This window comes from Emydura macquarii, unplaced genomic scaffold (genome assembly GCF_026122565.2).
Source record: "Emydura macquarii macquarii isolate MOO-44397 ecotype Brisbane River unplaced genomic scaffold, CSIRO-AGI_Emac_v2 contig_369, whole genome shotgun sequence".
Taxonomy (NCBI): Eukaryota; Metazoa; Chordata; order Testudines; family Chelidae; genus Emydura; species Emydura macquarii.
The window spans coordinates 9,090,536-9,107,669 of NW_027130506.1; the positions used below are offsets into that span (position 1 = coordinate 9,090,536).

General features: G+C 40.5%; 1 protein-coding gene across 2 annotated transcripts in view; it reads right to left on the bottom strand.

Moving 5' to 3' along the window:
- The window catches only part of ASAP1 (ArfGAP with SH3 domain, ankyrin repeat and PH domain 1), a 297,252-nt gene that overhangs the window by 48,238 nt on the left and 231,880 nt on the right, over window positions 1-17,134 (bottom strand). For both annotated transcript variants that reach the window (XM_067531501.1, XM_067531494.1), the window contains exons 17-23: window positions 15,537-15,628; window positions 14,113-14,299; window positions 12,047-12,132; window positions 10,103-10,218; window positions 9,727-9,794; window positions 6,834-6,941; window positions 1,766-1,994 (exon numbers count right to left, since the gene is read on the bottom strand). In XM_067531501.1, the coding sequence (XP_067387602.1) occupies window positions 1,766-1,994; window positions 6,834-6,941; window positions 9,727-9,794; window positions 10,103-10,218; window positions 12,047-12,132; window positions 14,113-14,299; window positions 15,537-15,628 (886 nt within the window). The remainder of the gene's footprint in view (window positions 1-1,765; window positions 1,995-6,833; window positions 6,942-9,726; window positions 9,795-10,102; window positions 10,219-12,046; window positions 12,133-14,112; window positions 14,300-15,536; window positions 15,629-17,134) is intronic.

Consider the following 17,134-nt stretch of genomic DNA (forward strand, 5'->3'; position numbering starts at 1 on the left):
GGTTGCAATGTGGAAGTAAGCGTCCTTTAAATCAAGAGTGGCATACCAGTCACCTGGATCCAGAGAAGGAATGATGGTGGCTAGGAAGACCATGTGAAATTTTAGTTTTCTGAGGTACTTGTTCACGTACCTTAAGTCCAGAATAAGCCTCAGCTCTCCCTTTGCCTTTGGGATCAAGACGAAACTGGAGTAAAACACTCGACCTCACAGGTCTCTGGGAACCTCTTCCACCGCACTCACTTGCAGAAGTGCTCACACCTCCTGTTTGAGCAGTTGCTCATGAGAGTGGTCGCTAGAGAGGGATGGGGGAGGAAGGGTGGGAAGGTGGGCATGAGGCAAACTGGAGGATATAACTAATAGTCACTGTGCTGAACACCTATCTGTCTGATGTTATGACATCCCAGGCTGGGAGGAAATGGGCTAGACGAGAAGGAAACAAAAAGGGGTTTAGATCCATGGAAGGTTGCTCCCGGGCGCACCTTCAAAAGGGCTGCTTTCCACCCCGGTTATGGCAGCTAGAGTCCGGACGAGGGTTGGCAGATGACAAATGGCCCTGGTGCCTCTTTTTGTTTCTTTTATAGGAATCTCTGAGGGGGTGATCCTCAGAACGCTGTTCATGCTGGGGCTTAAAATGCCTCCTAGAGGAAGAAGGCGTATAGAAGCCGAGTGACCATAAAGTAGCCCTGGAGTCCTTCATACCATGCAGTCGGGCATCTGTGTGCTCAGTAGAAAGGGCAGCGCCACCAAAGGGAAGGTCCTGGATAGATTGCTGGACCTCTGACCGCAGACCTGAGGACTGGAACCATGATGCCTGTCTCATCGATATAGCCGAGGCCATGGTCCTGGCTGCAAAGTCCGCCACGTTGGAAGCCACCTGCAGGGATGCCCTAGCCACCAATGTTCCCTCTTCTAAAATGGCCTCGAATTCCAGTTTGGAGAAGGGGGGACAATGAGTATTGTGTCCAGTTAGGCCCCCCACCACAGGAAGGATGTGGACAAATTGGAGAGAGTCCAGCAGAGGACAACGAAAATGATTAGAGGGTTGGAGCACATGACTTAGGAGAAGAGGCTGAGGGATCTAGGCTTGTTTAGAGTGCAGAACAGAAGAGTGAGGAGGATTTGATAGCAACCTTCAACTACCTGAAGGGGAGTTCCAGAGGGCATGGAGCTACGCTGTTTTCAGTGGTGGCAGATGACAGAACAAGGAGCAATGGTCTCAAGTTGCAGTGGGGGAGGTCTAGGCTGGATATTAGGAAAAGCTTTTTCACTAGGAAGGAGGTGAAGCACTGGAATGGGTTACCTAGGGAAGTGGTGGAATCTCCATCCTTAGAGATTTTTAAAGCGCAGCTTGACAAAGCCCTGACTGGGGTGATTTAGTTAGGATTGGTCCTGCTTTGAGCAAGGGGTTGGACTAGATGATCTCATGAGGTCCCTTCCATCGCTAATCTTCTATGATTCTATGAATTATTTCTAAATAGAATAAATTAACTGTTTTTTAGAAAATAATATTGTAGTTCATATTTGTTATTCTTAACAATTCATGTCATGTCGGATGCAACTTAAATACGAATCTACTGTAAACTTCATTTCAGCACTGTAAACTGTAAGCTTTCAGAATGTGAACTTCGTCAAATTAAAAAGCTTTATATACAAAGTGAAGGAAGAGCACATTAAATGTTGAGGGAACACGAAGTGCCCAGGTTGGTTATGATAACCATCGAACAATACTTTTTAGTTTCCATTAAATTTTTGCGGAAACACTTACCTTTGCCAACATTTCTAGGAGGGAGAAGAGGAGCATCTGCTGTTGGAGAAGCTGGAGAATCTGTACTTGCAGAGACAAAAATCTGATTTGTGAAGGCTCCGTAGGACAGTCTTTGTTTGTCTCTAGGAATGCTAAATCCAGGCAGAGTCATTTTGTCTTGTGGGGAAAGACTGGAAGAGTGACAAAAGCTCTGGGGTCTTGGAGAACGTTCTTTTTTTATAGGACTAGGCTATGAAAACAGAGAAAAATTACATTATAGCACAGATTTACTATAGGAGGGTCTCTCTATTCATTATATACACATTTTGGAATCCTGCAGTTCTCTGCTTTCTCATCTTTTTTTACAATACTATACAAAATGTGAAAGGCACTGTATATATACATGTGTATGTCTATGATTAAATACAGTTAATATATTTACATCTGATTACAGTAGAACAAGTTCCTGATAAACATATAAATAGATACCAATATGGCTTCCTTGCTTATTGGCTGGATAACTTTAGTTCATCCCCTTAAAGTATCCTCATTCCCGAAACTCACACTCTTTCCACATAAATTAATGGCTGTGGCATTAGCAGATTAACATTTACAAGTTGTAATTAGATTACTGGCACTGCAAATGATACATATGTACTGCTATACAGTTTTGTTATTCACCTTGCTTGGTTTTTTAACAGTAAACCTTCAGTTTAAATTACACTTAAAATCCCGGCCCAGTTGAAGTCAAAGGGGAAGACTACCAATGACTTCAGTGTGGCCAGGATATTAATTTAAGATTACATGTGATGCTAGAATAAGTTATAAATACATAGAGAAATAAAGGAATAACTTTTCAGGCAAACATGTTTGGCATGCTTTCTGCAGTAGTCATTTACAAGATGCTGTATTTTCTTCTCCCAATGTACATGTTATTCTTCTATTTTGAAGATCCCTAAGGTCCCCGTTTTTGGTAACAATGGCCAACTTCCAACATTTTTAGTGTATTTCTCCTCACAGCTGTGGGAGGTAGGGAAGTACTATTATCCCCAATTTACAGATGAGGAACAGAGCACACAGAGCAATTAAGTGACTTGACTAAGGTCACACAGAAGCTCTGTAGTAGAGCAGGGAATTGAAACCTAGTCTCCCAAGACCCAGGCTAGCACTCTAACCACTAGGAAATCCTTCCTTTTGCCTTGAATTTGGTTCTTTCACAACTCCTTCCCGAACTGTCTTATCCTTCTTATCGGATAGCATCCAACAGAGAGGGAAAGGAGGCCCAGTCATGGAATAGTCATGTACTACACATTTAAAAAAACAACAGTTGCAGAAAGGTAGATAACCTTTTTTTCTTCTTTGTGTGATTGCACATGTTCATTCTCATGTAGGTGACTCACAAGCAGATTAATGTGGAGGCGAGCCTGGAGTCTATCTGAACGTCTGTACAACAACCCACCCAAAAATGGCATAATTCCTGGACTGATGGGAAATGGTATAATGAGCGGCAAATGTATGAACTGATGACTAGGTTGCTGCTTTGCAAATGTCTCAAATAGGTATTTGCATTAGGAAAGCTACTGAAGCTGCTTGTGCTCTTGTCGAATAAGCCAATACTCTAGGACATTATGACATCAGCTAACTGACTTCACAACATTAGCTAACTGGTAGCAAAATGCCTGCAAGAGGTAATCCAGGAGGAAATCGTCTGACTGGAAACCAATTTACCTTTCACCCTTCTGCAACTGTGACAAATAACTGCATTGAGAATTTAAAAGGTCTGATGTAGTCAAATAGAAGGCTAATCCCATCCTCATATCCAGTAAATGAAGTTTCTGTTCATCTGTATGCTTGTGATGCTTCAAGAAAAAGTTGACAAATAAGTTGCTTGGTTAAGGTGGAAATTGGAAACCACCTTTGTCAAGAATTTTGGGTGAGGGCAGAAGTAAACTTTATATCCTTATGGAAAACTGAATAAGAAGGTTCTGAAACCAAGGCTCTCAATTCACCCACTCTCCTTGCTGAGGTTATTGCAATCAGAAAAAACATTTTCATGGAGAGGTGGAGTAGGAAGCAAGTCATGAGAGGTGCAAAGGGAGGTCCCATTAATTTTGTTTGCACGATACTGAGATCTGAAGTAGCTATCTTTAAACTTTGTCATGTTTTATAGACTTGGACTTTAAGCAGTCATGATCATCTACTCTGACCTCCTGCACACTGCAGGCCACTGAACCTCACCCACCCACTCCTGTAGACCCATAACCTCTGGGTAAGTTAGTGAAGTCCTCAATTCATGATTTAAAGACTTCAAGTTACAGAGAATCCACCATTTACACTAGTTTAAACTTGCAAGTGACCCATGCCCCATGCTGCAGGGAGAAGTGAAAACCCCTCAAGTTATCAATCTGACTCAGGGGAAAATTCCTTCCCATCCCCAAATATGGTGATTGGTTAGACCCTGAGAATATGGGCAAGACCCACCAGACAGACAGCTGGGAAAGAATTCTCTGTAGTAACTTAAAGCCCTCCCCATCTAGTGTCCCATCACTGGTCGTTGGAGATATTTGCTGTTAGCAGTTGCAGATGGACTACCATGCCATTGTAGGCAGTCTCATCTCATCTATAAACTTATCAAGCTCAGTCTTGAAGCCAGTTAGATTTTTTGCCCCCACTGCTCCATAGGGTGAAGTCACAGCAACACAGGAGAGGCTTGCTGATTAGCAATTCTAAGCAATAGGCCTCATGTCGAATAAAGCTTACAACCAAAACAAATTCAGACTCTGATTCATTAGTCTTTGGTGTTGATCCTTGGTGTCCCTGCCTCTTCCACTCTTTAGCTGCTGCTAATGAGTCCACCAATGAGCCTGAGACCAGGTGAGATCAGAGATATTCAAAGCCCTTAAAAAGGACATACTGTTTCCTCTCTGCCTGGTTAGCCCGAGACAGGAGGGAAAAGGGGGTCTGCCAAAGTGTTTTAACCGTCTCCAGAATTGTTTCATTAATTGGAAGTGCCACTTTGGAGGGCTCTGCAGATGCTAATGTACTGGCTAGGCTGTGAGATTTTCCACCAACCTCTTCCACTTGACTGCCTAAAATTGAGGCCCCCCTTTTAAGCAGTACTTAGTGAGCCTTGTAGTTCTCTTGTCATGGAGAATTGCTCACCATCTCTAGAGCCTCATTTGGTGATGAGGAAGAAGATGCACAATTGGTACACAGTGCAATTTTGAGGGAATGGCTGGTCTGCCTCTTGCAGCAGAGGAACTGTCTGAGCAATTTCTAGTTCCTTGGTACCGCTCCCAGTACCGGGCACCAGAAACCATTGTCTGTGGTGCCGCTGATCTTGGTGCACCCTCGAGGAAGTCAATTCAGACAGGGGAGGAGAGGTCCTAACAGGGGGAGAGACACCCCACCATCCAGAAAGGCCACTGACATGGTGGTCGGCCCCCATGATTGTGCAGGCCATTGCTCTTTGCGATGTGCCCACTGCTGGAATTGATGTGACATTCATAGACCCTAAGGCTCTGGTGGAAAGTAAGCTTCCCATCTGATACGGGACATAAAAAACCCCACTTCCAGATCAGACAAAGATGACTCTCACGCGCCGGCTTCCCTGCACTGCGCTGACAGGAACCGCGTTCCCGTCGACACAGCGCTACACCAGTTGAGGGGTTGGATTTACTGCGTCGACTTCCTGATCAATTGAGCGAGTCTACACTGACTGCTCAGTCAATCCAGACTTTGCCATCGTCAGTGTAGACATACCCTCAGTCCTGCGATAATAGTGGAGCAGAACCCGGGTAGACAGGAGATAGGTAAGCTGAACCTGGGGGTGGTGTTACGGGGAATATTAATGGTGGCTTGCCCCTGGAATGTACAGACTCTTAGATAGTGGAAACAGCACTGTTACTGCATGCTCTTGAGGAGCTGGTGCAGGAACTACAGTAGCCAATTTCAGCTGAAACCCTTCCTGCACCACCAGAGACACCAATACAGAAAGGTTAAGAAATTCTCTGGCAGCAGTGTATGCCTCTGGCATTGTTGGTACTGGAATTGGAACTGAGTCTAGCATATAGGAATTTCAGGGGTCGGCCTTGATGGACCTCGCACAGGTTCTGGAGTCGACAAATCTCTCCCCCTACTTTGTAGTAGAGGAACACTCTGGGGAATGCTTCCCCTCAGTGTCCCATTCAGAGTTCTTGTGTCTAGCTGGCCTGAGCACCGAAGGTCTTGCTGAATGAGATACTGTGCCCTTGGAAGATCCGTCTCTTCTTCAGTACCACAGACACAGAACGCAGCACAGAACACATCTCAGGAGATGCACTGTGTACCAATGGTGCTGTACTCGGAGTCTGATGGCTCCCATGGAGGGCGAACTGCTGCCTCCATAATGAGACACTTAAGTCTTGCTACTCTCTCTTTTTTGAGCAAGGCTTAAACTCTCTACAAATGTGACACTTGTCACTGATGTGGGACTCCTCCAAACATTTTAGGCAAGTGGGGTTTGGATCACTGACCGGCATCAGTCTGGCACATGACCAGCAAGACTTGAACCATGGAGAATGAGGCATGGCTCTAGTCCCAATCCAGGAAAATCAAATTTGGTTCAAAAGGACCTAAAAACTGAAAAGACGACTAGCACTCACCATACATTATATCTAATGAACTACTAAATGAGAAACAGACTATATAAAAAGAAAGAAGAAAATAAACTTGTGATAGCAAAACTGGAAGTGTTCCAACAACTGTCACTGGCAGTAAGAAGGAACTGCCCAGCTCCACTCTCTTATACGGCATGCAGTGGTGCATGGTGACCGAGAGCGTTCAAGCCACCCTGATGTGGACTGTTATGGGAAAAAGTTCTCCAAAAACTGTGCATGAGGCATGCACACACCTCCAGTGGAATGGACATGTGCAATCACACAAAGAACTAGGGCAGGATAAAGATGTCAGAATTAGTTTCAAAAGGCTAGGTAGAAATTCTTGAGCTTCATATTAAATTTAAATTAAAAATATTTCTTACATTTCCACAAAATTAGCCAACTATGAAAACTTCTTGGAAATGCACATCAATCTCAAAATTCACTTTTACCTTGTCATCTAAATCATCATCACTTTCATCAATTTCTTCCTGTCGAAGGTTCCACTCATATTCTACATGTACGTGTGGGTTTAGCTTTCCTGCCTTAGCTTGTGAAAGCTGAAAAGGAAAAGTGCAACAGTATCAAAATGCTCATTTTTAATTCAATCTCTGCTTTCTAGTCCCAAAAGTGTGCAGTAAGAATGTTTTTAAATATTTTAAAGCTTGAACAAATGACCAAACCGCCCCCCCCCCAGCTTATCTTAGTTTTAAGCCCTTTTCCCACCACCAAAATAAAAATCTTAAAGCCCAAGAAACAAACACATCCACATAAACATTTAAACCACATTTTCTTTAACACGCTGATTAACCCATGTGAGTTGTTATATTTGACTTAAACATGCTAATGCTTTTCACACAACAGAGTATCTGTATAAAGCAGCATACAACTGGAGAGTTCCTCTAAAAAACAATTTGGCCTTTTCTGCCCAGCTTTTTAGGCTGAACTATTAGAGAGTGCTATTTTTTTTTTTTTGGACCATTTCTGGAATCATCTATGGAAGAGTAGGAAGAAAGGAGATTAAACTTACAAAACGATACATTCCTATCTATGTACTTAAAAGGCCCCCATCATCGTAGTATCAGAGCACCTTTTAAGACCACTATGAAGTTGTCATTTTTCCCCCACACTAACCCCATGAAATGTCCTCCCAACTCCAGCTGGCCAGTCTATATGACTCATTTAAACGCCACTCAGAAACCCGTATCTTCTGTGCAGACCTTCAGAAAGTAGTTTACTGTAATTATGGGGGAGAATAATAAAACCGCTGATCTACTGCCTCGTACTTTCCACTATGTGTGTTCTTTCATTTATTTCGCATTGTAAGCTCTTTGGTGTAGAGGCTGTCTTGAACTGTACAACACCAAACACGTCATCCCTAAACAAAATAAATAATAATTTCTATACTTACAAAGCACTGCACAGGAGTTAGGACATCTCATTTAATTTAACTTAATGGAAATTGTGTAGCTAAGGCTCCAAGATTCACAATGCAAGTTGACCAATTGACTTATCTTCTTCAGCACAAATACTTTGACACCATAACTTTCTACTTCCATTATAGTTAAATAGATATAAAGTGTTGCCTTTTCCTTTCAATTGTGAACTTAGTTCCACTGCCAGTTTTCAAAGAAACAGAAATGTTTCTCTCCTCCAACACAGAAAAATATAAAAAACACATGAAATGATCTTTCTTATTTTTAATTAACCATGACAGCCTGGATAGATATTTTCAGGATTTCAACTACAATAATAAGCAAATGTTTTAGTGCTGCTTAGTTAGATCCTTGATTTTAAAGAGTCATTAATAGCATCAAAAACTTTCTACAGTCAAACTGCCCCCTGTCAATAGGTTAGGATACCTGAAGGTTTATTATTAAGATTTTCATAAAAGATAAATTTATTACTACACAAAACCATTGTACAGCAAAAAAGTTAGCAAACAGCCCTCACATTGCTGTTGTGCAGTAGCTCTTCTTTTCATGGATAGCGTGTCTGAAACACTAGAAAGAACACTAAGAGTAGCAGAAGTCGTAGCATCTACCAGATGACTTGGGCATGTAGGGCTTGGGGTAAGGGGCTGTTTATTTGCGATGTAGACGTGGGCTCAAGGCTGCAGCCCGAGCTCTGGGATCTTCTCATATCACAGGGTCCTAGAACCCAGACCCCGGCCAGAACCCAAATCTCTATACAACTAAACGGCCCTTTAGCCCAAGTCTCATGAACCTGAGTTAGCCAGCACAGGTGAGCTGCAGGTTTTTAATGGCAGTGTAGACATAGAGGCCAGAAATGTTCCAGCCAGTTTATTTCAACAGCAGGAAGGGAATATTACTTACATGTCGTTCTGCTTCTATGAAAATGTCACCTTGCAGAATTCTCATTATTGGGTTTCTGGTCCAGTGGGAAATTCCCCAACCTCTAAAACTTCTGGCCCTCTGCGACACCTGTACATCTATTCAATGGTACTGCCCAATGAGAGCTCTTTTAGGTGCCTTCAACATTCAGGTAAATTCTACGACTGTATTATAGCTCCCCCACAAGAGATGTCTAAGAGTTTTAACCATCACAGCTCCAGCTTACTGCTGTAACCCATATTGGATGCTAGTTATCCTTACTTTCATTCACTTCCCCTTAGTTTCTTTGTTCTTTAGGAGCTCAGTCTTGACTGAATTGTTTCAATTTCTCTTTTCAGGATTTCTGAAGATGGAGATATCTAACTATTCCATCAAAAATATGTTCTGTGCTCCGGGCAGCAAAACTGAGCGAAGACCCAGACGTGACAAGTCTTGATAAATGCAGCATCATTTTACTGGCCTGATTTGTGGTCCTGGCAGAAAGACCGACAGGGAGAACATGTGTCTCATGAGATACAGAAAGTTGCAGCCAAGATGTCTAAGACACGGGAAGAAGCCAGAACTGAGAAAGATACACAGCTCCTAAGCTAGTGATATAAAAGTAAGAGCTGGAGCTGTGCTGGTTAAAATAGCTAAAGCATTTCTTGTAGGAAGGAAGCTTCTTCACTGACCAACCATAAAGAAACTGGCAGGAATATTCTAAGGTTGGAGTACACTCAGTAGGGCAGAAACCTCAAGCCAAGCTACAGAAGACCCAGAGGATACCAAAAAAAAAAAAAAAAAAATGTTAAAAGCCAGGTAGTTTCAAGCATGGAGACATGAAATCCAGGAGTGAGACTCCTGTCTAGACAGTATCTTTAGAAAAAGAAACTTCCCTTCTTTTATATTGTGACATTATTTAATTATAAACATTTTAATTATTTCTGATTTATCTTAATTCAGCCAGTGTTTTGAAATGTTGGGTGCTTAAAAAACAAAGTATTTTTCTTACCAGTTCTTCACACTGGGTAGCTTTCAGTCTCTTTGCTATGTCCAGAGCTGTCTCTCCAGTTTGGTTTACTATAAAATAAGTTAAAAAGCTGAATAATTCTATATATATGTTATGCTGTAAAATCTCTCTGGAACAATATATTAAATTTGCAATTCTTCAAATGAAAATATTCGGGAAAAAATATTTAAAACCTATTTCCTAGCTGAATTCCTCTCTCAGACTTGTTAGTAGGGTATTGGGGTCATAGATGTGTGCTTAGCACAATTTTCATTTTTGCTTGGTAAATTGATTTTTACACACTGATGTAAAAATAAAACTGGTTAAACTCATTATAAGAACAAAAATTTCAAATATCACATATAACAGCGAGATTTACCTATATCAATAGTCGGCTTGCCTCTCAAAAGCAACTTCAAACATTCAGGTTTATTATACATACTGCAGTAGTGTAGAACTGTATTCCCCAGTGCAGTTTGTTTATCCAGGTTTCCACTAAGAAGTCAAAGTAAAAAAAAAGATAAGAAAAAATCATATGCATGGATGTTCAACCCCAAATTTGTCATCTGTATATTGCATTTTATTATGGATAACATACATGACAAGATGCATAACTTCTGCAAAGCAAAAGTGTATTTTAACAAGTGACTCTCCTTTTCAGTCTAATAGTATCTCTCGTTCTGCAATTGCATTGCTTTCAGCGCAACATTCTGTACGAGTTGTGTGCTGAGGCACATGGCTCTGGAACCCTTTTTGAACAGGGGCTGAAAGTTACAGGGTATGCATGTTTTCCCTGAGCCAACATTCCAAAGACCAAGGGTATATGCCCCATCCCTCATAAAAGTACCTCAAGTTCCTCTCTATTCGCCAGCCAGAGTTGTCATGACCCCGTTTTCTCAGTCACACTAAACTATCAAATCTAACTGTGTATCTTAAAAAGTACTTTATATTGGTAGAATTATTTTAGGTTGAAAAGTCACACATTTGTGGTTTTTGTTTGTTTTCATTTTGACCATTACATTACATTTTTTGGTAGTTTCTGGTCACCTTGCCCAACATGGTGATCTTGTTTAAAAACAAGGTGTGATATACATTCCTCTTTTCCTGTGATTGTTCCACATATTTTTATAATGGACTTTTTTGTCATTTGATCTCCAAGTGCTTTGCACACATTAATAATTTAACCATTATAACACTTCTGAAAAAGTAGGCTAGTAACATTTGACAGATGAGAGAAGAGGAGGTTAGAAAGGTTGAGTGACTTGCTCAGGGACACACACCAAGTCAGTGAGAGATCTAGAAATGAAGTCCATTTCTGACTCCAAGTCCTGTGTTTTAACCACAAGACTAAACTTCCTCTCTTACATAGACTATAGAAAGTGTGAAGTAGCTACATAAGTTACTGGAAAGGAGAAGGAAAAACATGTAGAACTCAGACTGTATTCTGAAGGTTAAGAGGAAATAGCTGTGTTAAAAAAAACAGGCTGTGATGACTACTGATCATCTTCTAGCCCTTAATTATTGCTACTATGTTAAAACCACAATTTGACAAGACAGCAGCAGCTTTGCTTTTGTCACTCAACCAGAAATCATTAAAAGTGACATAGGATCTGTTTAGTCGGCTCATTGCACACTCTATGAAATCTCTATCAGAAATAATTATGCTGCATTGTATATGAATCGATTTTATTTCCTATAGAGGGTGCATTTTCATTAAGTTTTCCTTACTCCTGTCATCATATCCTTTCTACGCCATAAAACACCTCAACAGCCCACTGATATGTTGAGAACTTGCTACTTAACACCACTATACCATTGTCCATAGTTTTAAACCTACTGTTTATCAAAATGTCCATCTAGGTTACTTTTATTCTTTTACTTCTTATGTTCTGAGAGAAAAATGTCTGCATCTTGGTTTTCACTGGGTTGATTTCCTTGAACTATTCTATCCTCAATTTTGGAAGCTTTCTTGCAGTCTCCTTTCCTCATTATCTGTTTGCATTGATTTTCCTTTGTCATAAAAGTTCCCTCAAGGTTTTCTCCTTTCTTTTCTACTCTGTCATACAGTATCTCTTTTCCTGCATATTGCATGTACCTAATGTTCATGTTTTTATTCTTATTTTTCCCTTTTTAATTTTTTTACAACACAATGGTCAACTCAAAGTTAGTAATTCTATTCATATGAAACATCAAACATATACTAAGTAGCATGATGATTAATAAAAAACAAATACTGTACAAAGCAATGTAAATTATGAGAATTATTTTGAATAGATACATTTGTCATTAAAGTTATTCTGGTTAACAAGTGAGCAATCCATACCAGTTTTGTACAAGGAAGTCAACCAGATGAAGAGAGGTTTGATCAGCAGTCCGCACTCCAAAATGAAGTGCTGTTTCACCTGGCTCCTAAACACATGAAAAGAAGTTTTAAGATTAAACACTTTTTGACTTTTTCTTCTGCAAAGATTATCAAAGCTAATCCCCTATTGAAATATACTTCAATCACTTATATTTGTATTAAATTTTTAAATAGAGAAATATTATGAAAGCCATGATGCAAACAGCTTTTGTTTCTCATTCCTTATGGGTGCCGCATTTCCTAGGAAATGGTTTCCCTTCCTTTAGCGCCCATCATGCTCTCCAACCAGTTTTCCTTTTGTAGCATGTCTGGACTAATCATTGTGCACAATCCTGAAAACACTAGTATCCATTACATCTAGTAACAACTGCAATTAGTCCCTTCAAGCAGCCGCACCTTCCTCCTCAGCCCCATAAGAACTTGTAACATCAGGTCCTTAGACTGTAAGTATCTTCTAGTAGGAACCCTGCCTTACCATATGCCTGTAAAACTCTACGCACACCATCTGTGATATTGGTGATCAGATTATGACTGATAATGGTGAGATATACAAAGACAATAACAGAAGCAAAAATTTTCAAATATGAGTGCATACATTTAAACATCTAATCAAAGCATTCTGATTTTCAAAGGAACCAATCACTCAACTCTCACTGACTTTGACAGGAGCTGCCAGTGTTCAGGACTTCTGAAAAAAACCAGCCATTTTCTTATTGAAGAAAATGTTATGTTAATAGAAATGTTGTTTCATGATCAGCACTTAAGGAAACAGAATTACTGTTCCATAGTACACAACACATACAGAGACCGGCATGTATTCAATGCCACCACATGACATTTCTTAAGAATACTGTGCACTCAAATTAGCTGCTTTAAAAGGAACCTTGAAAGAGTTGTGTGTCCTTTTAATAGGGTGTAATGTAGCTGTGCCTGGAATTTAGATCAGGTCAACAAATTACTAGTCTTTTATAATGTATTTATCAGATTGCTCTATGAGCACAACCACAGAAACTCCTAATATTTAAACTACTTTAGAAAAAAGCAAGAGGAAATATGACTTCATTATTCATTATTTCTGTCCTGATAGCGTCCAGAAGCAGCAGTCAGTATCAAGGTCTCTTTCTACTGGGCACTATACAAGCATATAAAGATAACCCGTTCCAAAGAGTTTACAGTCTAGATAGGGATAAAATGCAACTATGGGGTGCTGAAAACCAAGCGTAGATGTGGGGATAAAGGAGACAACTCCAGCAACAGGAACACAAAATTGCACATGCTAGCTATAGGCATAAGTTACAGGCTTCAAGGGTTGTTTTTTTTAACTACACATAAAATAAAGATTTTGATGGGCCTGTACCAGGCTATCTGCTGTGCCATTATCATTAAGCAACTTATTGTGGTCATCACAGAAGAGGTGATTTTTGAGAAGTGACCTGAAGGAGAACAGATTAATGGCTTAGTGAATAGATTCATGGAGGCTATTCAGTGCATATGGAGCACCAAAGAAGGTGCTTAACATGAATGCTGAAGACTGCCACTATTGTCAGAGTAGAGGCACCAGTTCACAACATGACACAGTATGATAAAAAAAATTAGATAAGTAGGAAGAAGCTGAATTGTGAACAACCTTGAAGGTAAGCATCAGAAGTTTGTGTCTGATGTGGAGAAAGGTGACCTGTTGGAAGGACTCAAAAAGGGGACACACATCAAAAATGACTGGTTAGGGAGAAGTGTGGCTGCACCTGAATACAGCCTTCAGATCTGGCCACCACATTATATAATTTTCAGACTTTAAAACTCTTTGAGCACATATACAAATATTCGTTATAAAATCATTTAAACTGTACTGGGGAAGGCAAAAGAAAATATACTAGCAGGAGGATGAGCCAGAACAACTAAGATCTTTTTCATCCATGATTCTAATAAACGTCATTCATCCATGTACTTATAAGTTATATCACTATTTTAATTGATGGCTTGCAAAGATAATGTTAAGTTATTTTATATCATTTATCTAATAGGCTTACCTGTCCAGGCTCTAATAGTGGCTCCATTAGCTCCACCCCCTCTGCATAGACTTGAATTAGTGCAAGTAAATCCCTGGATTTGATAGCCTCAAGTAGTTCATTCAGTTTAGCTGCTGCAGATGCACAAGTCTTTCTAGAAAACCTATGATCTACATACTTAGCAGTGATATATTCTTTACGTGCAGTCCTGGGGGAAAAAAAATAGAACTTCATCTAGAATAATGAGCAAAATGGATTTCTAATGGACTGATAATTTAAGCTTAAAATCAGAACTCAGCTTGCTTAAACTTGAACTGAGAAGTGAGAAGACTGTATAGAAAAAGATCTGATAACTCCGTTTTATATATAATAATTCAATCATTATGCATGTGGCACACTATTTGCACAAAATAAATCCAAAATGAAGTAAACAAGTATTTTATACAGTATCCTGCATTTTCAATAATACATGAGTTACACCCTTTGATTTGGGGAACTCTGTTTAATTGAAAACTGAAGACTCAGAAGGCAAAACTGGACACAATACTCCAGATGTGGCCTCACCAGTGCCAAAGAGAGGGGAATAATCACTTCCCTTGATCTGCTGGTAATGTTTCTACTAATGCAACCTAATATGCCGTTAGCCTTCTTGGCAACAAGGGCACACTGTTGACTCATGCCCAGCTTCTTATCCACTGTAATCCCCAGGTCCTTTGGCGCAGAACTGCTGCCTAGCCAGTCTGTCCTCAGTCCGTAGCAGTGCATGGGATTCTTCTGTCCTAACTACAGGACTCTGCACTTGTCCTTGTTGAACCTCATCAGATTTGTTTTGGCTCAATCCTCTAATTTGTCTAAGTCACTCTGTATCCTATCCCTGTCCCCCAGTGTATCTACCACTCCCCCAGCTTAGTGTCACCTGCAAACTTGCTGACGGTGCAATCCACCCCATCCTCCCGATTATTAATGACGCCCCCCACCAGGAAGCAAAACCACAAAAGTTCTGCTGCTTAGAAAGCCCCTACACCAAAGGGAAAGGGGACTGGATTTATCCATAAATTAATATGAAAAGATTAATTGTTTGTTAATCCATTAGAATTGGTCACATAAGCATGCATTACAAAACCAAAGAACATGTGGAAGATTCTGTAAAATACGCTAAGGAAATACAACCCATGATGTATGAACGCTGCATCTTTCTGTGAAGTAAATCAAGAGCAAATGTAAAGAGAAATAATGACTAGAGAAGGGATTTGGAATTCCGCAATGAGAAATTTAACAGTCCAGACTGGCAAATGGAATGAAATAAAAAATTTTGCCATCCTCAGACAGCTTTTTCTTATTTAACTTCCCCATTGACTTGATTATAGTTTAATATATCTCACTACGGAAAACATATCTACACATGCAAATTCCATTCCAACTGTATATTCATGTTCAATACTTACATATCACTTGATGGAGTCGGTTTGGGTGAAGGACTAGGTAAATTCCCTTCCATTATATCATTAAAACTATTATTTCCTACGTTCTTGGCCAGCTGTAACAAAAATAAATGCACATGTGTTTTCATAATTTGCTATTGGTCTCAAATTTTCAAAGAAGACCTTTTTAAAAAAAAATACAGTGCATTTTTCGTATTATTAGCAGAGGACAGTACAAATAACAAAATGCAAAATGGATGCATAGCATTAAAGTTAAACTTAGGCTATGTCTACATTTGGAGCTGGGTGTGCAATTCCCATCTCGAGCAGACATATTCGCATTAGCTCTGATCAAACACTAAAAATAGTGTAACAGTGGTAGCACAGGTAGCATCAGCATGGGATAACCATGCCAAGTAAAACCTTCTTGGACCCTGTGGGTACATACTTGGGCTTGCCCATGCTGCCACTTGCCATGCTCCCATGGCTACACTCCTATTTTTAGCATGCTAGTTCAATCAGAGCTAGCATGAGAATGTCTACTTGAGATGGGAATCATACCCGACCTCCAAGCACAGACAGTCTTAAAGCACTGAAAAATATTCTCGTTACTTACCCTATAGTAACTGGAGTTCTTTAAGTGTGGATTCCATATGTATTCCACTCTAGGTGCATATGCATTCCATGCATCTGAAACAGGAAAATTTTTCATCAGCAGTGTTCGTTGATCCACATCTGCGCCCTCTGCCTCCTTGTGCTCTGAACCAAGGGCATATGAAGCGGTGTGGATTGACTGCCTCTTCAATGCCTTCTCTTCTGTGAATCATCTTAGGAAAGAATCCAGAGGAGAGGAGGAGGAGGCCGGGTAATCGAATATGTATAGGGTCCACACATTTTGAAGAACTCCAGTTACTATAAGGTAAGTAACCAGAATTTCTTCTTCAATTGATGGTAACTATGTATATTCCACTTGAGGTGGCTCAAAAGCAGTACTTATTGAGGAGGGGGGTGTGATGAACCCTGCTGTATCACAGATTGCAGGATCGGTGTGTTGAAGGATGAATCTGCTGAAGACACTTGTGCCAGGATGTAATGCCTAGTAAAGGTACGCACAGAGTCTCATGTTGCTGCTCTATGGATTTCCAGGAGGACACCATGAAGAAATGTCATAGAGGATTCCTGGGCTCTGGACAAGGGGGCTCAGACACCCTGTGGAGGAGCTATTGCAGCTAGCTCATAGCAGAGCAGGATGCAACCTGAAACCATTTAGGAAGGCTCAGTGAGGAGGTAGCTTCCCCTTTTGTATGTTCAGCAAAGACGACAAATAGTCTAGGAGATTTTCTGAAGGGTTTTGTCGTCTGCAGATAGAATGCTAAGGCTCAACAAACATCCAGAGAATGGAATTTCCTATCTTCTCTGGTAAGTACATGACCTGATTTTAATGGAATTTGAAGGGAATCTTTGGAATTAATGTAGGGTGTTATCTCAAAGAGACCTTATCCTTATGGAACACCATGTAGGGAAGGTTCACCACCATAAGGGCCCCAAGCTCACTGGCTTTTCTTGCAGAGGTAACTGCAGTCAGAAAAGCCACCTGCAAAGACAGATAAAGAAAGAAGCAG